Source organism: Rhineura floridana, chromosome 9, assembly GCF_030035675.1.
Source record: "Rhineura floridana isolate rRhiFlo1 chromosome 9, rRhiFlo1.hap2, whole genome shotgun sequence".
Taxonomy (NCBI): domain Eukaryota; kingdom Metazoa; phylum Chordata; class Lepidosauria; order Squamata; family Rhineuridae; genus Rhineura; species Rhineura floridana.
The window spans coordinates 25,511,117-25,529,275 of NC_084488.1; the positions used below are offsets into that span (position 1 = coordinate 25,511,117).

The 18,159-nt window shown below is 41.4% G+C and overlaps 1 protein-coding gene across 15 annotated transcripts in view; it reads right to left on the bottom strand.

Annotated features, from left to right (window-relative positions):
• APBB2 (amyloid beta precursor protein binding family B member 2) overlaps positions 1–18,159 on the bottom strand; it is a 250,482-nt gene that overhangs the window by 143,099 nt on the left and 89,224 nt on the right. For 9 of the 15 annotated variants that reach the window (XM_061585504.1, XM_061585495.1, XM_061585494.1 and 6 more), the window contains one exon: positions 14,654–14,760. In XM_061585504.1, the coding sequence (XP_061441488.1) occupies positions 14,654–14,726 (73 nt within the window). In that variant the 5' untranslated portion in view covers positions 14,727–14,760. Of the gene's footprint in view, positions 1–14,653; positions 14,761–18,159 lie in introns of those variants that run through there. The other 6 variants (XM_061585506.1, XM_061585503.1, XM_061585505.1 and 3 more) reach the window with 1 other exon arrangement.

An 18,159-nucleotide genomic window follows, 5' to 3' on the forward strand; every position in this document is an offset into this window, starting at 1 on the left:
TATATTTTTATTTCACATTTCACATTATTTAATCTACTGTATTATTTGGTGTTTTAGAATTTTTTTAAACCTACCATATTACAATTTGGCATTGCATTATTTAGAATAACCCCTTATGATAAATGTAAGCAATTTCTGTGTGCATTTCAGCTTTTTTAAAAAACAACAACACACGTTTCTAGCCCTCTTGAAAGCATAATGAAAATGATGAAGATTTTTTTAAAGTCAAACCAATCATTTCTTTCAAGTCCTGTCTTGCAATCCATCTGACAATGATTCCTCTTCGGCCGATTTTCGTCATTTCATCTCATTCAAAAGGGGGAGGGGATCAGAATAAGTGCAGTGTTTGTACCACCTGTAAATGAGCACCCAACTTTAAAAAAAAAAAAACCATACAGTACATAGGGTAGGAGTGATCCACTGTCTCACAATGTGGCCATGAGTACAGAAGAAGTTGCCCATCTCTACATTTTATTTTTATTTTTAAACCACAAATGCAGAGAGGCAGCTATTAAAGTCGATTTAAGGGACTCTACTCAAAACTATACCATCAAACTTTTGACCAGAGTACAAACATACAAATCACAAACCAGGCCTTCTTAATAAAGTTCTTAATAAAATAAACAGAAAGCAAAGCATACAGGCCCAATATCTCTGAAGAATTCTGCACAGCAAAATGTCTATGCCCTATCAACCAGCTGATGGTGGCTCGATTCTGGGCACGTCTCCTCCAACTTATAAAAACCAACAAGGATCTAGAGCCAGAATGACCATTTGTCTCCTCTTCCTACAATGTCACACAGATTTCTGAGGAATGTCCCTTTTGCATAAACATTTATTGTGTGTAACACAAATGCGGCAAGAGAGGCTCAAGTGCGTTTTTGAGCATTTCAGGGGAAGAAAGTATTTTTTCCCCACTGCTGTATTTGCATTAAGTTTCCAGTTGTAGCCCATTTATTTTATAGACTCACTAGGTGGGAGGGAGCTCCGTTAGGGTGATTGTACACTCGTTTAGTAAGCATATCCTTCATTCCTAGACTACAGCAGGGAAGTGCTATCTCCCCAAAGTGTCAGCCTTGAGGCTGCCAGGATGAGGTAGGTACAGGGACCACCCACGGAAGGGTTGCCATATTCCAATCCAGGCAGGCTAATTTGCATATTATGGATGTGAGGAATATTTTTGTTTTAAAAAACCTTTCATTTTCTGCTTTAAATGCTTAGACTCTATTTTCCAACACTATTAAATATTTATTTATTGAGAGGATTTATATCCTGCCCTTTCATTGTTAAAAACAGAGCTCAGGGCAGCTTACAAATACACAATCAATATAAAAACATAATAGAATACAAAATAGAAACAAACATAAAACAATTCAATGCAGCAATATAAAACTCCAGCATAAAACAAAAAGCCAGCAAAACATCCATTAACAGCAATATTATGACCGAGAGGTTGTCTGTACCAACAGTTAGTAAATGTGAAATGAACACACCACTACAAATTGTGACGCAGATAGAAATAAAGATTTCAATATGATCAATTCAGTCAATCATCTTATCTAAAGAGATTAGTGTCTGAGCGTGTGAGAAGTGTCTTTAGCACACTGATTCTCACATACCAGATCAGGGAAAGGGGAAACACAGCTTTCTATGATAAGGGCTGGAACTTGATGGAGACTGGTGGCACCTCTATTTTAAAAATAAAATAAAAGATGCAGTGAATTCTAGGGACCTGGCAAGCTGTGCTAGCATTAGATAGGGCAGCTGTTTCATTCTTTTTTGTCTTAAGGGGGGAAAAGCCATTCCTACTGGTCTTAAGGGGAAAAAAGGTTACACCCACCCACTGCATTGAGAGAGAGAGAGACAGAGAGAGAGAGAGAGGTCTCTCTGGGTGTATGTATATATTTACATGTGTGTGTGTGTGTGTGTATGTACACTCACAAACACACTCAACCAACCAACCAGCCCTGGGGAGGAAATGAAGAAGAGTGATCTTTGGTGGGGAGATGCCTGCAGTCATTTTGAAGGATAGGTATCAAAAAATACTTTTTACTCTCTTCTGAATTGCCAAACAGAGGCTCTGTCAGACAACAGCGTGAGGAAGGCTGCATTCCTATGCAACTTTACTTGGGAGTAAGGACCAATTAACAGGATTGGGACAGGACTGAAAAATGCAAACACAAATACTGCAGCCTCTTCTACAGAGAAGTTTGCTTTTATAATTTGTATTAGTTCAGAGGAGGGAGCGTTTGGTGGATTCAAATCACTTTATTCCATCCTCCATGATGGGAGACAGACATTCCCATTGCACTCACCACTTAAGACACATACCCCAAGACAAAGAGGCAATTGAGATGAAGGCTGCTTCTCCTTGCTAACTTAACCAGAAAGTGAGCTAGAGTCTCTGGTGAAGGGGCGGAGTTACACATATTGATCAAGCATGTGCAGTTTTCTAAACTGCCAAGATTCTGCATATGCAGCAGACAAGCAGACTAAAATTCTTGATTTTCCCAGGACAACTGTGGTGTCCTTCATTGGCTAAGAACAATGGAAGGTGGAAATAGCCTGATTTCTCACAAAATGGGCAGAAAACTACCTTCATGTTTTATTTATTTATTTATTTATTTATTAAATTTATATCCTGCCCTTCCTCCCAGTAGGAGCATTGTATCTCTGGATCCACAAGGGATAGAAACGTGCTTTTTAAAAAAATGAAATCAGGGAATCTGGGCCACCTAATGAGCTAACCGGTCACTGGGTAGCATGGCTAGAATCTGGGTAAAACCCAGCTAACTGGGCAATATGGCAACCCTATCCCAAAGGAGACTCCAGATATATAAGGAAAGGGCATAAATGGATGAAAAGGAGCAGCTGAGAGAAAGAAAAGGCTTTGGGACAGGGCTGTGGCCAATAAAGAGCTGCAGGAAAGGGATTTTGAAAATTAAATAAGACTTTGAGGGCTGGTCACATGTTAAGAATAAAGGAACAAGATTAAAAGTCCTTTCAGAGAAAACAGTGGCAGGCATGCGCCATTTTCAAGGGATACAGGAAAGACTGTTACCACATGGCACAATCTGTGAGGCTATCCCAAGCCTCACATTATATCATAGGATACCAAGTGGCACCCCCAAAGTGTCACATGTACTCAGGTTATATTGTATCCTGCAGGCAAGGCCCTCTGAGATAGTTTCCTCCAGATCTCAGGGAACCCCAGGCCAGCGCTCAGAATACCAAGCTCCATACTAGGGAGGAAAAGTGGTACATTACCTTCAATAAATATGAAAGCAATTATTTTTCACATGAACAAGAATGTCAGCCTAAAACTGGTATGCGTGCTGGAGAAAAGAAAGTACCGAATCCAAGGAAAAGGTACTCCCTCTTTAAAAAAAAAAAAAAAAACAGGACATACATGCCTAATACTCAAGGGAGGGCTCTTTTTTAAAAAGAATAATAAAGTAATGCTGTGCATTAAGGTTCAAAAAATATATATTCCCAGTGGTGCTGTCCTACGTTATGTGAAAGAGGAAGGCCAAGTAAACAACTACACTGTAACTCGTGACTTGTTTTCAAGTTGCCTTCTGAGCTTTTCTGCCCCCCATGGGGTGCAGATAATTTTCCACAGCACCTGATATAACTGGTAACACCCTTGCAAACAATTCCATTTGTAAAAGGCAACATACCAAGAGCTAAATTGTCAGAGCACTGCCCAGCAACCATCTGTAAAACTGCACAAAACGGAGAATTTTTGCTCACGGAGATGCACTGCAAGAGACTCTCACCACCGGCTCAACATGTAACAACTGTACTGTCAGGCTGAGTGAGTCTCCCTTGGGGCTCAAATGTTTCCTTCTCACAGCCTACTATAATCAAGGCAACAAAAGGGAATAGTAATTCTGCAACCTGTCTCTTCCACTAACACCTTAATGCTGAAAATATTATGCAACAATAGAACAATGTTCTTATCAAAATTAATTGTGGATGGGATTATTTGGTTTATCTGTATTGTACATGGGTCTTTGATTGTGAGTGTTCAAATCAAAGTTTCCTGGTTTGAACAAAACAGTAGGTAACAGAAGAGTTCCAGGTTTATTTGCTCCTGCCACAAAGGGAATAACAAAGGGACTGCAGGCTCAAGATTGTCCAAACCTGTCCAGAGTGAGCTAGGGTCTGTATATAAAAAAGGACTACTGGTCTCATTTTGTTGAGCTAGAGTGGTTTCTCCATCCCTGTCACAGGGAGCAAATGGTGGGCATCTGTGCAGGCCTGTAGTGGGGGAGGGGATTGGGCACTCCCCCCCTCGAGCTGTGCTCCCCCCCCAGATTTTTTTGAGGAAATTTTCTTCTTTTTAATTGGTGACATGAGAGATTATGACAACCTTCATTTAAAGAATGATCGCTTGTTTTAAGAACAGGAGCAATTTCAGAATAGGACTCTGAAAAATTCAGTGAATAAGGCAGGGCCTCATCTGGAAAAGCCCCCGAAAGTCTGTTCACTCAAGACTTTCCCTGACTGAGGGTGGATTTTTCATGATCACAATGACCCTAGAATTACTTAAGTGATTCTGGGGAAAAAAATAGCCTGCACAGTAATATGACCCTTGAAGACTTAAACATTAGAATTTTCTATTATGGGCTAGTGTTAGACTCCACCCCTTGGACTTTCCTTTGCATTGCTTTTCATTTTCAGTTGTGCTGTCTACACAGCCAGCAATAATGAAGCATATTTGTTTGCCTATCGTAAGAAGAGTTTGTTGATTCTGCAGTTATGATGAGTAGAGCAGGACTGGGTGCTTATTGCTAAAGGTTGAAATAGATAACTTACAAGGGATCCAGAAAAAATGGCTACCCTTTACTCTTTTAAAGCAGTCAATATACTCAAACTCATAGGGGCTTCCCCCCCCCGTCTTTTTCTTGATTACTTGATGGCAAAGGACAAAAACTGCCCTAGAGGAATAGAAATATTGCTGTGTACACTACAGTTAGCTAACTGGCTGGCTGGACACCTAAGCTATAACTCAGGCCTATGTTCTGATTTTCCCAATATGTGCAGCTCAGCATGAGGCCTTTTCAGGGTTTCTGGACAGAAAAATCAATCCAGCAACCACTAAAAAAATTCCAAATGCTTTCCACAATTGCTTAGTTCATGCTTTATATAGCAGCCAATTAAAAAGTTTTCCCTTGATTGTCCAACCAGAAGGAAAATCTAAAGAACAGGGACAAAACCAGAAGGAGGGACTCTCAAGGAGGAGTTAACAAATACACCCTATAGTATTTATTTTCTCTATGCCCTTCCCTCAACTTGTAGTATGACAAGTTTGTTTTTCAGGTGGAATCTAAAACTGAGATACCTAATGCAGCATCAAAGCCAAGCTCAGGAATTCATTGTCTTTACCAAAGTAGTCCAGTTTATGAAGAACCAGAACACTGGGACAGACCACAAGTGAAAGGGGACTGTAGCTATAGACAAAATCAAGCTTTTCAGTCTGGTATTCCTGGGGGTGATCTCTCAAAAAAGGATGAGACAATTCAACAGATTAAACTTCACTGATGTAAGTTAACACACAGTCTGGATGGAGGAATGATGGGGAAGGTCATTGCTTTTCCCTTCCCCTGGCCTGGCCTCCATGTCCTTTTCACCAATGAGGGGGGGATTAGCTGACGCTATGCACTTCCCCCCCAAATGTCCCACCTAGAAATGTGGCTGCCCCACCTAACAAAAAAGACAGGGCTGTATCTCCACTGTGCTGCTAGGTAATTACAATTAGCTGTGCAAAGGAGCACTGTAGTGACAGAACAACAGAGTTCTTCAAATTCAAAAAGGACCCTTATATCCCAGTCCTTAGAGATGTGTTGAAAACCTACACCTAATAATAGTAATAACACTTTTATATAGTGCTTTGGAATGTTCAAAGTACTTCATCAAAATTATATATATTTTTTTGAATTTGTATGCCACTTCCCAACAGAGGTGTCAAAATGGCTTAATGGAGAGGAGGAATTCCAAAAGACTATTATAAAACCACAAAGTATAAATGGTTAATTAGTAGAATTATTAAAATAATCAAAGTCAATTCGATAATAAAACAAATCTCATCACTCATTAACTTCTATTTCTGGCTATAATCAACATCCAAATGCCTTACAAAAGTACACTGTAATTTTCTTCACTGGGTGGGGAGGAATGCCACCATCAAATGGCTCAAGAGCTCATTATGTCCCACCGTACCTCCAACAGGAAAATCTTAACACACGGGAAGTGATATATAGGAAGTGACATTCCTTTAGGTAACCAGAGCTCAAGCTGAACCAATAATTCTTACAACAGCCTTGTAACATAGGACAATTTATACCCATAAGACAGATGCAAGGGCTAAAGCTGAAAGATTTACCTAGTAAATTCATGGGAGAGCTGAGATTGCAACATGGAACTTCTGCTTCATAATTCATTATTTTCATCACTGACTCAGCTACACCAGCTTTCATTATCATACAGTCTAATGCCATCATTTATGTTCTCGGGTTTTCTGGCTTGTTTCATTTTTCTTTCTTCATGCTTAAATAATGAATGGTGAACATGCCCTAGAACCCAGTGCCAGAGACAGAGATTCCATGTTCAGCACATAGACTTAGTTTGAGTTTGAACCTTCCTATCCTCCCCCATCAACTGACAGTCCATCTTAATATACACCCAATGCTCCCCTGCAATTCTAGATCCCAAGTGAACATCAATAGCAGTGAACAAGTTGTCTTTCAGGGAAGGGTTTTTTCCCCTCCACAATTGATTATCATCTCACTGAGAAGCTTCTGGTAAGTTTTCAAGGAATCCTAGGGTTCCTTTTCATTCTTACCTGAAACATAGCTGGAAACAGGATTTGTATTTAACCAGCAGTGTATCAAAACTTCAGGTTTACAAGAACAATGGGTAAATTTTATACAGAAAACAACAAATCTTATGGAAAGAAAACAGCCTTTTAAAATTGTAGCCCCACAAAACAGTACACAAGGTTTTCTTCCAGTTTAACTACTAATGTTAAGCATTTGTGCAGCTTTTATAAAGCTTTTTTTTTTAGAATAAAGTACACCTTTATTCACATTCATTCAAACAGGAAACTAGAGAGCTTTTATGACCTTTTTATGTTCCTCTGATTACCTTGGACAACTATCCTGGCAAAATAAATTATACACCACTTGCCAATAAAATATTTACAATTAGCCCATCTGGGTAGTGTGCCAAGAAATATCAGTGATTATATATTGGATTAGAAATCAGATAGATTCTAGTACTTTGTGTGGTGAAAAAGTGCATGGTAAGCAAAAAGTAATATAGAGCTTGAGGACCCTCTTTATTCCCCTGAAGTAGTGCATAGTCAATTTGACAAAAGATACACTAAAAAATAAATAAGGGAGGCCAAGAAAGCATTCTTTAGAAAATTGGCAGAATGCTATTATCAATACTGCAGAACAAGAAAATGCCTTCCTATTTCTGTCAGTATGAACCAACACATACCAACACAAAAAAATCCATGCATGCCATAACTCTACAGGATCTCAAAGAAGAATGTTAGAACACAGACGTTTTTCATTATTGGTTGCCAGCAATGCTAGGATGAGACGTCTGGAATGCCACGAAGAGCATGTTTGGGCATTGCTCCCCTCAAGCCTCACAATTTTCCTCAGTGAGAGATCAGGAGCACACTACCTGGTCTATCCTCTCTGTGGAGAGATGTAAACAACTGGACTGGGGTCTCTAAATTTGAGTTTCCTCTGAACCAGGCAGATTATTTGATAGGGAGCAACTGTAAACCTTTCACAGTAAAAGAACTCTGTGCCATCCAAATCTGAGGGCACTGGGACAAACGTGTTTATGTTTTAGTCAAGCTTTAGCTGCGTTTGGCACAACAAAGTATCATTTGGACCTTTTACATTCGTGTACACGTTTTTCAAAACATTTGTCTGCCTCAAGCTTTACAGCTTGAGTACATATATCACACACACGTGCTGGAAAGTGTGTGTATGAAGCAGCCCAAACATGAGCTCAAGCTGTAAGGCTTGAGTAAGAGAAAACTTGTAGGCATCTGTACCTGAATATAAGAACATAAGAAGAGCCTACTGAATCAGGTCAGTGGCCCATCTACTCCAGTGGCCCATCTAGTCCAGTATCCCGTTCTCGCAGTGGCCAACAAGATCCTACAGGAAGCCAACAAGCAGGACCTAAGCACAAAAGCACTCTCCCTTCCTATGGTTTCAGCAACTAGTATTCAGAGACGTACCGCCTCCGCCTATGGAGGCAGAACATAGTCATTGTGGCTAGCAGCCATTTCTAGCCTTATCCTGTATTATTTTGTCTAATCGTCTTTTAAAGCCATCCAAGTTGGTGGCCATCACTGCCTCTTGTGGGAGCGAATTCCATTGTTTAACTATGCACTGTGACCTGAATCTTCCAAGATTCAGCTTCATTTGATGACCGTGAGTTCTAGTGTTGTAAGACAAGGAGGAAAACTTTTCTCTATCAACTTTCTCCATGCCATGCATAAGTTTATACAGTTCTATCACATCTGTTACTGTGCAGTTATTAGTCTTGAGCTGTTGTTTTCATTAAATAAATGGGTATTGCTTCCCCTCTCATCTCTCAGCTGCTAAGCTCGCCTTGACGCTTCGTTAGCTGGGGCTCCATCTATCTCTTGGAGTGGGCTCCATCGCTAGGCTGTCCTAAATTTATATGGCAATTAATTTATTTTTATAGGTGGGGGGGCAGTAGCCTCTGGACAGTTGAGTTGCTGCTTCTTTCTAGGAAGGAGAGGGGAGGCTGCAAGGAGGTCAGCACAATGTAAACTCACCAGCAAGAGCGCTGGATTGGCTACATAGATGTGTTTGCTCCACTGCCTCACCCTCTCCTTCCCAGAAAGCAGCAATGACTTAGCTGTTGGGAGGTCAGGTGAGCTTCCAGGGCTTACTGTTGATGTCTACCCTCAGTCCTCCTGAAATTTTTTCAGCCAATACTCTGAGTAGCACCAGACAACGGGATCTAGTTACCCTTTTAATTTCCCACAGTGTTCTAGAGCAGAGGAGTTCAAACTTTCTACCTCAAGAGCCCACTTGAGATTGAGGCCCACAAGTCTCAAAATGATGGTGCAGGGGCACAGCCGGTCACAAAATGGTGGCAGATGGAGACAGAGTATGGCATAATCAGCTGACAATTACTGACATCACTTCCAATGGATATCTTGTCCATCTTTGGAAATCGTTGAATTCTTTGCCGTACCATTTTCCTTGTGGCAAGGAGTTCCATGGCTCAGCTTTCCTTGAGCTAAATTCAGACATTTGCTCTGGAGGTATGGTGACAGCCTCTCTATTTTAGGCAGAATTTGGTGATCTAGAGGCTCTAACCGAGAAGGATTTTTCCCTTCCCACGCCCACATGCCTACCAAAATACTGTCACCAACCTCCTGTCATTTCTTCTCTCATTCTCCTTTCACACTGAACTTGTACCTTACCCCCCTCCCCCAAACTGCCAGTCTCTTTCATCCCTCCTCCCTGCTCCTTTTACACTAACTTGTTCCTTCTAAAATAATTAACCTTACAATTGTCTCACCATCTAATTACCTTCAACACCTCTTCTTGCCCTTTCCCCTCAGAAGAGGGAGAACTTCCTTCCATGTGTGCACCCACCCACACCCTTATATGTTAAAAATACTCTTTTCGTTGTCAGGGGTATTTCTGTTTTCATCCACATGTTAGCAAGTTTGATAATATCAAATGCAGTTTGCTTGCAAAATGATGTCCCTTGAAGACTTCTGTCTCCAGCTTTAAACGCAATTATTTTACCAATATATATTATTATAGGTATTTGTTGATTTGTAACATTCTTCTTGTGCAGTATTTTGAAAAGGCTGCCTGCCAAATTCCTAAATAAACCAACAAACAAATAAATGTTGCTTGCCTTAACTTATTTTTCACTGATCACTGCCATGACAGGCCTAGTTCTCCTGCCACTGTGGCCTAATTCTTACGAAAGCAGTAAACCTGTACCCGGGTTATATGCCATGCATTTTGCATGATCCTTCGTACATTTTTTTTAAACCCTGCATACAGAAAACTAGCACATCAAACAGAAGGGTTTTTGCCTATCTTCTCTCTGACAAGCTTGTTTTCTATGTTCACGAATTGTCTTCTTTTTTTAAATGGAGAACAGCTTCTTTAAATGGAGGATCATGTGATTTCTCACCTGCAACCTTAAGTAGTACAAATCAGATACAGGTTGACCAATGGCAAAAGAAGCTACATTCTCCAACAACTTGCACCAAGGATCCAGAAAGCAACACAATAATGGTTTTATGAATAAGTAATACTACTTCTTCTAAGTCCAGATAGAAACCTGTCCCAAGCAACACATTATTCAGAGCAAATATATGATTATACCATGTTATTCTTGTTTAGGTATCCCATCTATCCTTACAACAACACTCTGAAATAGATGAAACTGAAAAATAGTGACATCCCCCATGGCTACCGAGTGAGCCTCCTAGCTGACACAGGAATGAAGCCAGAGCTCCCCAGTCCATGTCCACCACTCTTCATGTCATCAAGTACTGGAGGTTCTGTTTAGGATCCTTCAAATGAGAAGCTTGGGGCATTTGGGCAGAATATATGAATTGTTCTTATATCAATTCTTCCTCTTTTGCAGTGAATACGTTTTAGAATAGGAATTAGTCGAAGCAATGAAGAATGCAATGAAGAGGTTCCTGCACTTTCTTGATTGGACTCTGAAGAAATCCTCCTGTAATTATCCCACATCTTGCACCTAGTTTCCTAATGCAAATCAGAATGCAGCAGCAGCCGTTCAGACAGCAGGCTCCTTCAAAAGCCGATGCTGCAGTAGCTGGAAAACAGCCATGGCCTCTCTCTTGCCTGGCTGCTGCTGAAAGCAGTCCCTTGTTTCTTCCCCTTGACTTCGTTGTAAAGTCTACTAATCAAAAATGCATGACATGCTGTCACCACACTTACAAGAACTTCCCACCCCTGCTCTGCTTCGTTGGCTGCCATTTGTGGGAGCAAAGAAACTTAAGGCCATGGGCAGGCTGCATTTTGCATTACCAGACATTACTATGTAAAGCTGGGGGGGGGGAGAGAACAAGACTTAGGGCTGCTGTTTCTGGCAGTAACAACATAACTGATTTCACACTCCAGGCCAAGTAGTTCAATGTGACTGTGAGAAGGACTTGGGCAAGGCTACTGATTAATCATCTCCCATCTGGATACCTCGGCCTCTTTAACTCCCATGGAATTTGACCGTGCCCCTCCCCAAAGCCAAAAATCCAAGTTGGTGTCATGGGGAGGAGAGAAAAGGAAATGCAATCTATGAAAAAGCAAGAGACACTGTTTCTTCTCCTCCCTATTGTAACACTGGGCTAGGAGGAGAGGAACCTCTCCTCTCAGACCAGTGCTGCAATATGAAGCAAAGCCCTCAGCTAACTCGCAAATGCACCTCTTCTCCTTCCGGCATGGCACCATTGCTAGGAGGTCCCAGAGTGCAGAAAACAGGGAGGACTTTCAACTGGATGTGGTTGACTAGAAATGGCTGTGCTGGCTGGATATTTTTATGTATTTATTTATTTATTCAATTTATATACCGCCCCATAGCCGAAGCTCTCTGGGCGGTTCACAACAAGTAAAACATCTGATATACAATTAAAACCACATATCAAGCAATTTAAACATACATTAATGATATCAAAAATTAAAGCATATGTATACACATACAAATGCATATTAAATATTAAAAAAGCTGAAATACTAAAATACTAAAAGCTAAAAACTAAAACTAAAACCCCTGGGAGAAGAGGAAGGTTTTTACCTGGCGCCGAAAAGATAGTAATGTTGGCGCCAGGCGTACCTCATCAGGAAGAATATTCCATAGCTCGGGGGCCACCACTGAGAAGGCTCTTTTTCTTGTTGTCACCTTCCGGGCTTCTCTCTGAGTAGGCACCCGGAGGAGGGCCTTCGATGTTGAGCGGAGTGTACGGGTAGGTTCGTATCGGGAGAGACGTTCCATCAGGTATTGTGGCCCCGTGCCGTGCAAGGCTTTATAGGTTAAAACCAGCACCTTGAATCGAGCCCGGAAACATATAGGCAACCAGTGCAAGCGGGCCAGAATCGGTGTTATATGTTCGGACCACGTGGTCCCAGTTATCAATCTGGCCGCTGCATTCTGCATGAGCTGTAGTTTCCGAACCGTCTTCAAGGGCAGCCCCACGTAGAGTGCATTGCAGTAGTCTAATTTAGAGGTTACCAGAGCATGAACAACTGAAGCAAGGTTTTCCCTGTCCAGATAGGGGCGCAGCTGGGCCACCAGCCGAAGTTGGTAGAAAGCACTCTGTGCCACCGAGGCTACCTGGGCGTCCAGTGACAAGGAAGGTTCTAAAAGAACTCCCAAGCTACGAACCTGCTCCTTCAGGGGGAGTGCAACCCCATCCAGAACAAGTTGAACATCCACCATCTGGTCAGAAGAACCAGCTATTAACAGCGTCTCAGTCTTGTCTGGATTGAGCTTCAATTTATTCACTCTCATCCAGTCCATTATCGCAGCCAGACATCGGTTCAGCACCTTGATAGCCTCACCTGAAGAAGATGAAAAGGAGAAGTAGAGCTGCGTGTCATCAGCATACTGGTGGCAACGCACTCCAAAACTCCTGATGACGGCACCCAGCGGCTTCATATAGATGTTAAAGAGCATGGGGGACAGAACTGACCCCTGCGGAACTCCATATTGGAGAGCCCAGGGTGCCGAGCAATGCTCCCCAAGCACTACCCTCTGGAGACGACCCGCCAGATAGGAGCAGAACCACTGCCAAGCAGTACCTCCAACTCCCAAATCTGCAAGTCTCCCCAGAAGAATACCATGGTCGATGGTATCGAAAGCCGCTGAGAGGTCAAGGAGAACCAACAGAGTTACACTCCCCCTGTCTTTCTCCCGACAAAGGTCATCATACAGGGCGACCAAGGCCATCTCCATGCCAAAACCGGGCCTGAAACCTGATTGAAATGGATCCAGATAATCGGTCTCATCCAAGAGTGTCTGGAGCTGGTCCGCAACCACTCTTTCGAGGACCTTGCCCAAGAATGGAACGTTTGCTACTGGCCTGTAATTGTTAAGGTTTTCTGGGTCCAGGGAAGATTTCTTCGAAAGTGGTCTCACAACTGCCGCCTTCAGGCAGCCAGGGACCACTCCCTCACGCAGTGAGGCATTAATCACTTCCCTGAGCTCGCCACTCTTGGTTTAGTGTGATGTCTGAATTGACAAACCAGTTTGCCATACCAGGATCTGAAACCATAGTGTGAAGATGATTTGCAAACCATGGTTTGTTCTAATTGTACTTTGGCACAATATCAGAATTGGCACTCCATAGTTATGGCTATTTCTCTTGCCTCTGGAGGCTACTGCATTTAGACTGGAGTGTTGAAAAGATGAAAAATTAAAGCGGACAAGCAGTTCTAAACCACACTTAACACAAACCAGATTTGTCATGATGGTCTGAACTGAGCCACTGGCCCACTTCCGACACAATAATGTTAGTGTGATAAACCATGGTTTATTGTACCAAGAACAAGCCTTGAGTCCACATGCTCCCATTTCCTCTCACACACTTAGTTTTGGTATTGATATCCTGACTTTTGAAATCAGTATTTTCATGGTTCCCTCCCCATGCCCTGACTACCATAAAGTTTGTCTCCATTGAGTGAACCATAAAAATCATGGACCAGGTGGTTTCCAATGCTGCCACAATGCAAAGACATAGATTCAAGGCATGGATATTCATAATTTTTACAAGACATCCCTACAAAACCACTATCAGCATCATAGGTCACAGCTGTATCTACAGATGCATTCTGTGATTTGTTGTTAGTTTTGTTGTCATCCTGGGTTATTGTTACGTTTGAGGTAGGTCTCTGTGGCGGTGCCTAATCTGTGGAACTCCTCCCCACTGAGGTGTGTCTGGCAACTTCACTACAGTTTTAGGCAAATGCTGGAGATGCATCTCTTTACCCTGGCCTTTGACACCTGAGACATATATTTTTAGGACTCTGATTTTAACTTGTTTTTAATTATTTTTAATGCTGTATTTTACAACTGTTGTAAAATAACAACCTTTGGGACCTTTGGGTGAAGGGAAGGTAATAAATGTTTAATAATAATAATAATAATAATAATAATAATAATAAAGTAAAACTCAAGGAAATCCATGAGGATCTGTGCCCTCAATCAAAGTTTTTGCAGTGCTGGCAATCACCAGATCTATCATTTTTGCTGTGCAGTCTACCAATGTAATCTTTAAGTTGATGGGTTTTTTTGAGGATCCTGTCTAAACTCATGTAAATTCAAGAGAATCATTTTAATTCCACCGAATCTGATTTTTGCCATGGCGCCATTGAAAAGCAAAGTGTAGACCCATGCTTTGTATCTGTCTTTTTTGGGAGGGGGGCAGTGACCTCGGAGAGAGAAGCAATCAGGGAAAGTAGTGTCCACAGCACTCTCTCAGGATTCCAAATATGCTAACAGATCCCAAAGGTTGGCAGTCCCTGGGTTATTGTTACATTTGAAGAAGGTCACTGATTCCTGCTGGGATAAATCAAAGTAGACATACTGAAAGACTTACACTCTCCAATCTTTGGTGAAGGCTTCTGCAGAAGGCCACTTTTCTTAGCCCTTGATGCAAGCACCAGTGGCATAAACGTTCTGATACGTTATCCTTAAGTAATTAATCTGAAAATTCAAAAAAAAGGAGAAAAAAAGAGAAAGTTGAAAGGTATCACATAAAAGTTGTTGGAAGTTATCAACAGGTGTTATAAATTTTAAAAGCCACAATATCTCGTTTCATCAAGAGGTTGTTTATATTTGATGCTTCAGACTCAGTGTCAAAATATTGAGTGGTGGCTAGGTCTGTGGGAGAATATCTGCTAAATCAGACTTCGTACTGGATTCCGACTGAATTAGACAGTCTGCTATCTTTTCAGACCGGCACTGATTTCTTGCGGAGGGCTACGGCTTTAGTTGGCACGGATTTTTTTCCTCGATTTCCCCCCCCCCAATTTTACATAATTATCTTCCTAATTTCCTCTAAGTTGGTGCATTCGTTACACTGTGTAGTGTTATAAATAGGAAAAAATAAACCATGGGGAACACTGTGATCACTGACATAAGTATTTACGTTAAAAATTACACAATTTTTTTTGCAACCAAAAAAACCTCAGCAGATCCAATCCGTAAGTGCCAAACCAAGCAGGAACAAAAAAGGGCAGATCAGGATCGAACAAAAGACTATCGGCACACAAGCAGATTGGACCTAGGCAGCAAACCCCACCTTTAGTGGTGGCCATCAGTTGCCAACATGTCTGCATGAAGCAAATTATCTAGACCCATTCCATTATGGATTCAGACCTGGATATGCACTGACCTGACACTGCAACAGCTTGGGTTACCCTGACTGATGACCTTTATCACAAGAGACAGGGGCAAGGGTACCCTATTGATTCTCCTAGACCTTTCAGTGGTGTTCAATACCATGGACCAGGTTATTATTCTTGAGTGACTCTGAGCTGGGGTCACTGTGTTACAGTGACTCCACTTCCATTTGCAGAGCCACCACAATAAGGTAGCTTTGGCATACTTCTGTTTAGCTTCATGGCTATGTTATGGGATCCTGAAGGGTTTTACCTTGTCTCCCTTGCTATTTAATGCTTATATGAAACTGTCCTTATAGGCAGTACACAGGCTGCCTGTATGCTACCATGCCCAATTCATGGTGTTAATACTTGTGTATAAGGGTCTAAGCAGCTTGGGGTCCAAGTACCTAAATAATTACTTCTTCCAATACCAACCCACCCATACTCTGAGACTGGCAGGGGCTCCCATTCGTGATCCTGCCAACATTGCCTGTGGGGCAGTGGGGCAAGGCAGTGCCTTCTCCTTGGCAGCACCCCACTTGAGGAACACTATCCCTGGGAAAATTCATTTTGTCTCCCTCACTAACAACTTTTAAGCATAGGTTGAAAACACATTTATTTTTTCAGGCGTTTGGCACATAAGCTAGTGATGAGTCCAACAGTTCAGGTATTACTGTGTCTGCTGCTTCAAGTTCTTGAGCTCTGATTCTTGTTCTAGTTACTATTTTAACTATGGTTTTTTGTTGTTGCAATGGGGAATTTTGTAGTTTGTTGGACTGGGGGTCCTTGAGTAAAATCGAAGAACACAGGCTTGCAGCAAAAAGGTAGGCCTTTATTGGATGACAAGCCTATGCTTGGTTAGTCTCTCTCTGAGTGAGTGGAGAACTAAAACATGGCACTGGTTGCCTGGGTTTTTTATACATTTCGGGACAAAGACTTTAGCATCTACAAGTCAGAAGGTTACACATCAGTATGACACAGGCATTACAGTATTGCATAGGCATTGCTCAGGTATTGCATAGGCATTGCATAGGTACTATACTTTCTGCATCATGTTCTGGTGAATTTGGCAATGTTCAGTACTTCATATAAAAGTACATTTTCACTGTGAGCTAAGCATTCCAGCTAATGCAATCCTTCCTACATCTTGGAGAACACAAGGATGTTCAGTGATGTTCAGTGTCTATTCAGTATTATCATAATTGTTTAGAGTTCTAGCTGTTCCATACAAACCAAAACAGTCAAGGAAGACAGCTCCAAGAAGAAAAGGGTTCTGGCTGGCTACTAAACTTATTAAATGTTAAACTAAACTATTACAGTGTTATAAACCTTTATAAAAGAATATATTTTGCTTATTGTTTGTACATAAAGAATTTCCCCAACAGTTGTTATGTGCCTTCAAGTCGATTACAACTTATGGCGACCCTATGAATATTTAGCCTACTTGTAGCATGCCACTTACTTTAGTTAGAATTTATTTGCACATAAAGGTTTTGAACTCTTCAATAATAAAAAATATGGTTATGTCTTTATTGATTTTGTTGAATACAGCTTAAACATAAATATCAAAATAAAACATGCTACAAAAATAACCTCGAAACCAATCTACTTACTGACCTTAATCCAAAACCAAGATAGACAATACAATAATTAAAGGGTTGCTAATCAGAGCATTTGGATGTATAATAAAAAGACCAAGAAGCTGATGGGAAACAGAAAAGATAGCAACAGTTGTCATTGAACAGGTGGTTTAAACAGGTGAGCCCTACCAAATGCCCTTGTTAATGGCATCCTAAGAGGCATTCCTAATTACTGTTACTGTTAGGTCCATAGCTGAATCTAGACTTGGAGTGTCTGTTTGCTGTGGGAATTGTGATCTTGAGCTGATGCCAATGCAGAAGGAAGAGGGGGGCATGTTTCCTTATACCAAGCCTAGCTAGTCTAAAAGCTTCATATTATCAGCCAATCACAGGGGCTGATGTTGCACACTCCTTTCTATGTCTTAAATGAGCTCTGAGGCCTGAGCACACACAACCCAAGGTAGCCCTCTAGATCAGGCTGCAGCCTTAAGCCATGAAGGCTCTACTTCAACCCTTGGGAGTTCCTTACTATGACTCAGCAGCAACAATTGGGCACACCATTTTAGAGGTTTCTGCCATCAGGTTTGAGACACCTGCCTATCCATTCTTTTGAATAATTTATTTATTTGAATACTCAGCAGCTAAAATAAGGTATTTAAACATGCAATGACAAATCACTATTAAACTCAATGCGACTTCCGTGGTTCTCTTTCCAATAAGACAAATCTTGCTGAACCTATGTGTGATGAAGCTTGCTCCTACCTCTCAGCAATTCCCCAGACTGCCAGTTTTGTACTTTACATGGAATGACAACTATGCATAGCATTTTGCTCATAGGTACCGCAGAACTCAGGGTCACCAGGAGCCATAACATCTTCTTGGAAGTAACAAAACCATTATCTTCTAACCTTTGTCAAAGTTTGAAGTCTTAATGAGTTTATGACTGGCAAGATGAGAAAGAAACATTCTTAGTGAATGCCTGTGTGGTGTTCTATAATTTTGTTCTCTTAGGGACCTGAATAATAGTTCTGGGCCCTTTACCTTGAATAAGACAAACGCCTGGACTGCCCAACTACAAAGTTTGGAAAAAAGAATTACTAACATTTAGCTTTGGACTATCTGTTGCATTGTTCTTGTTT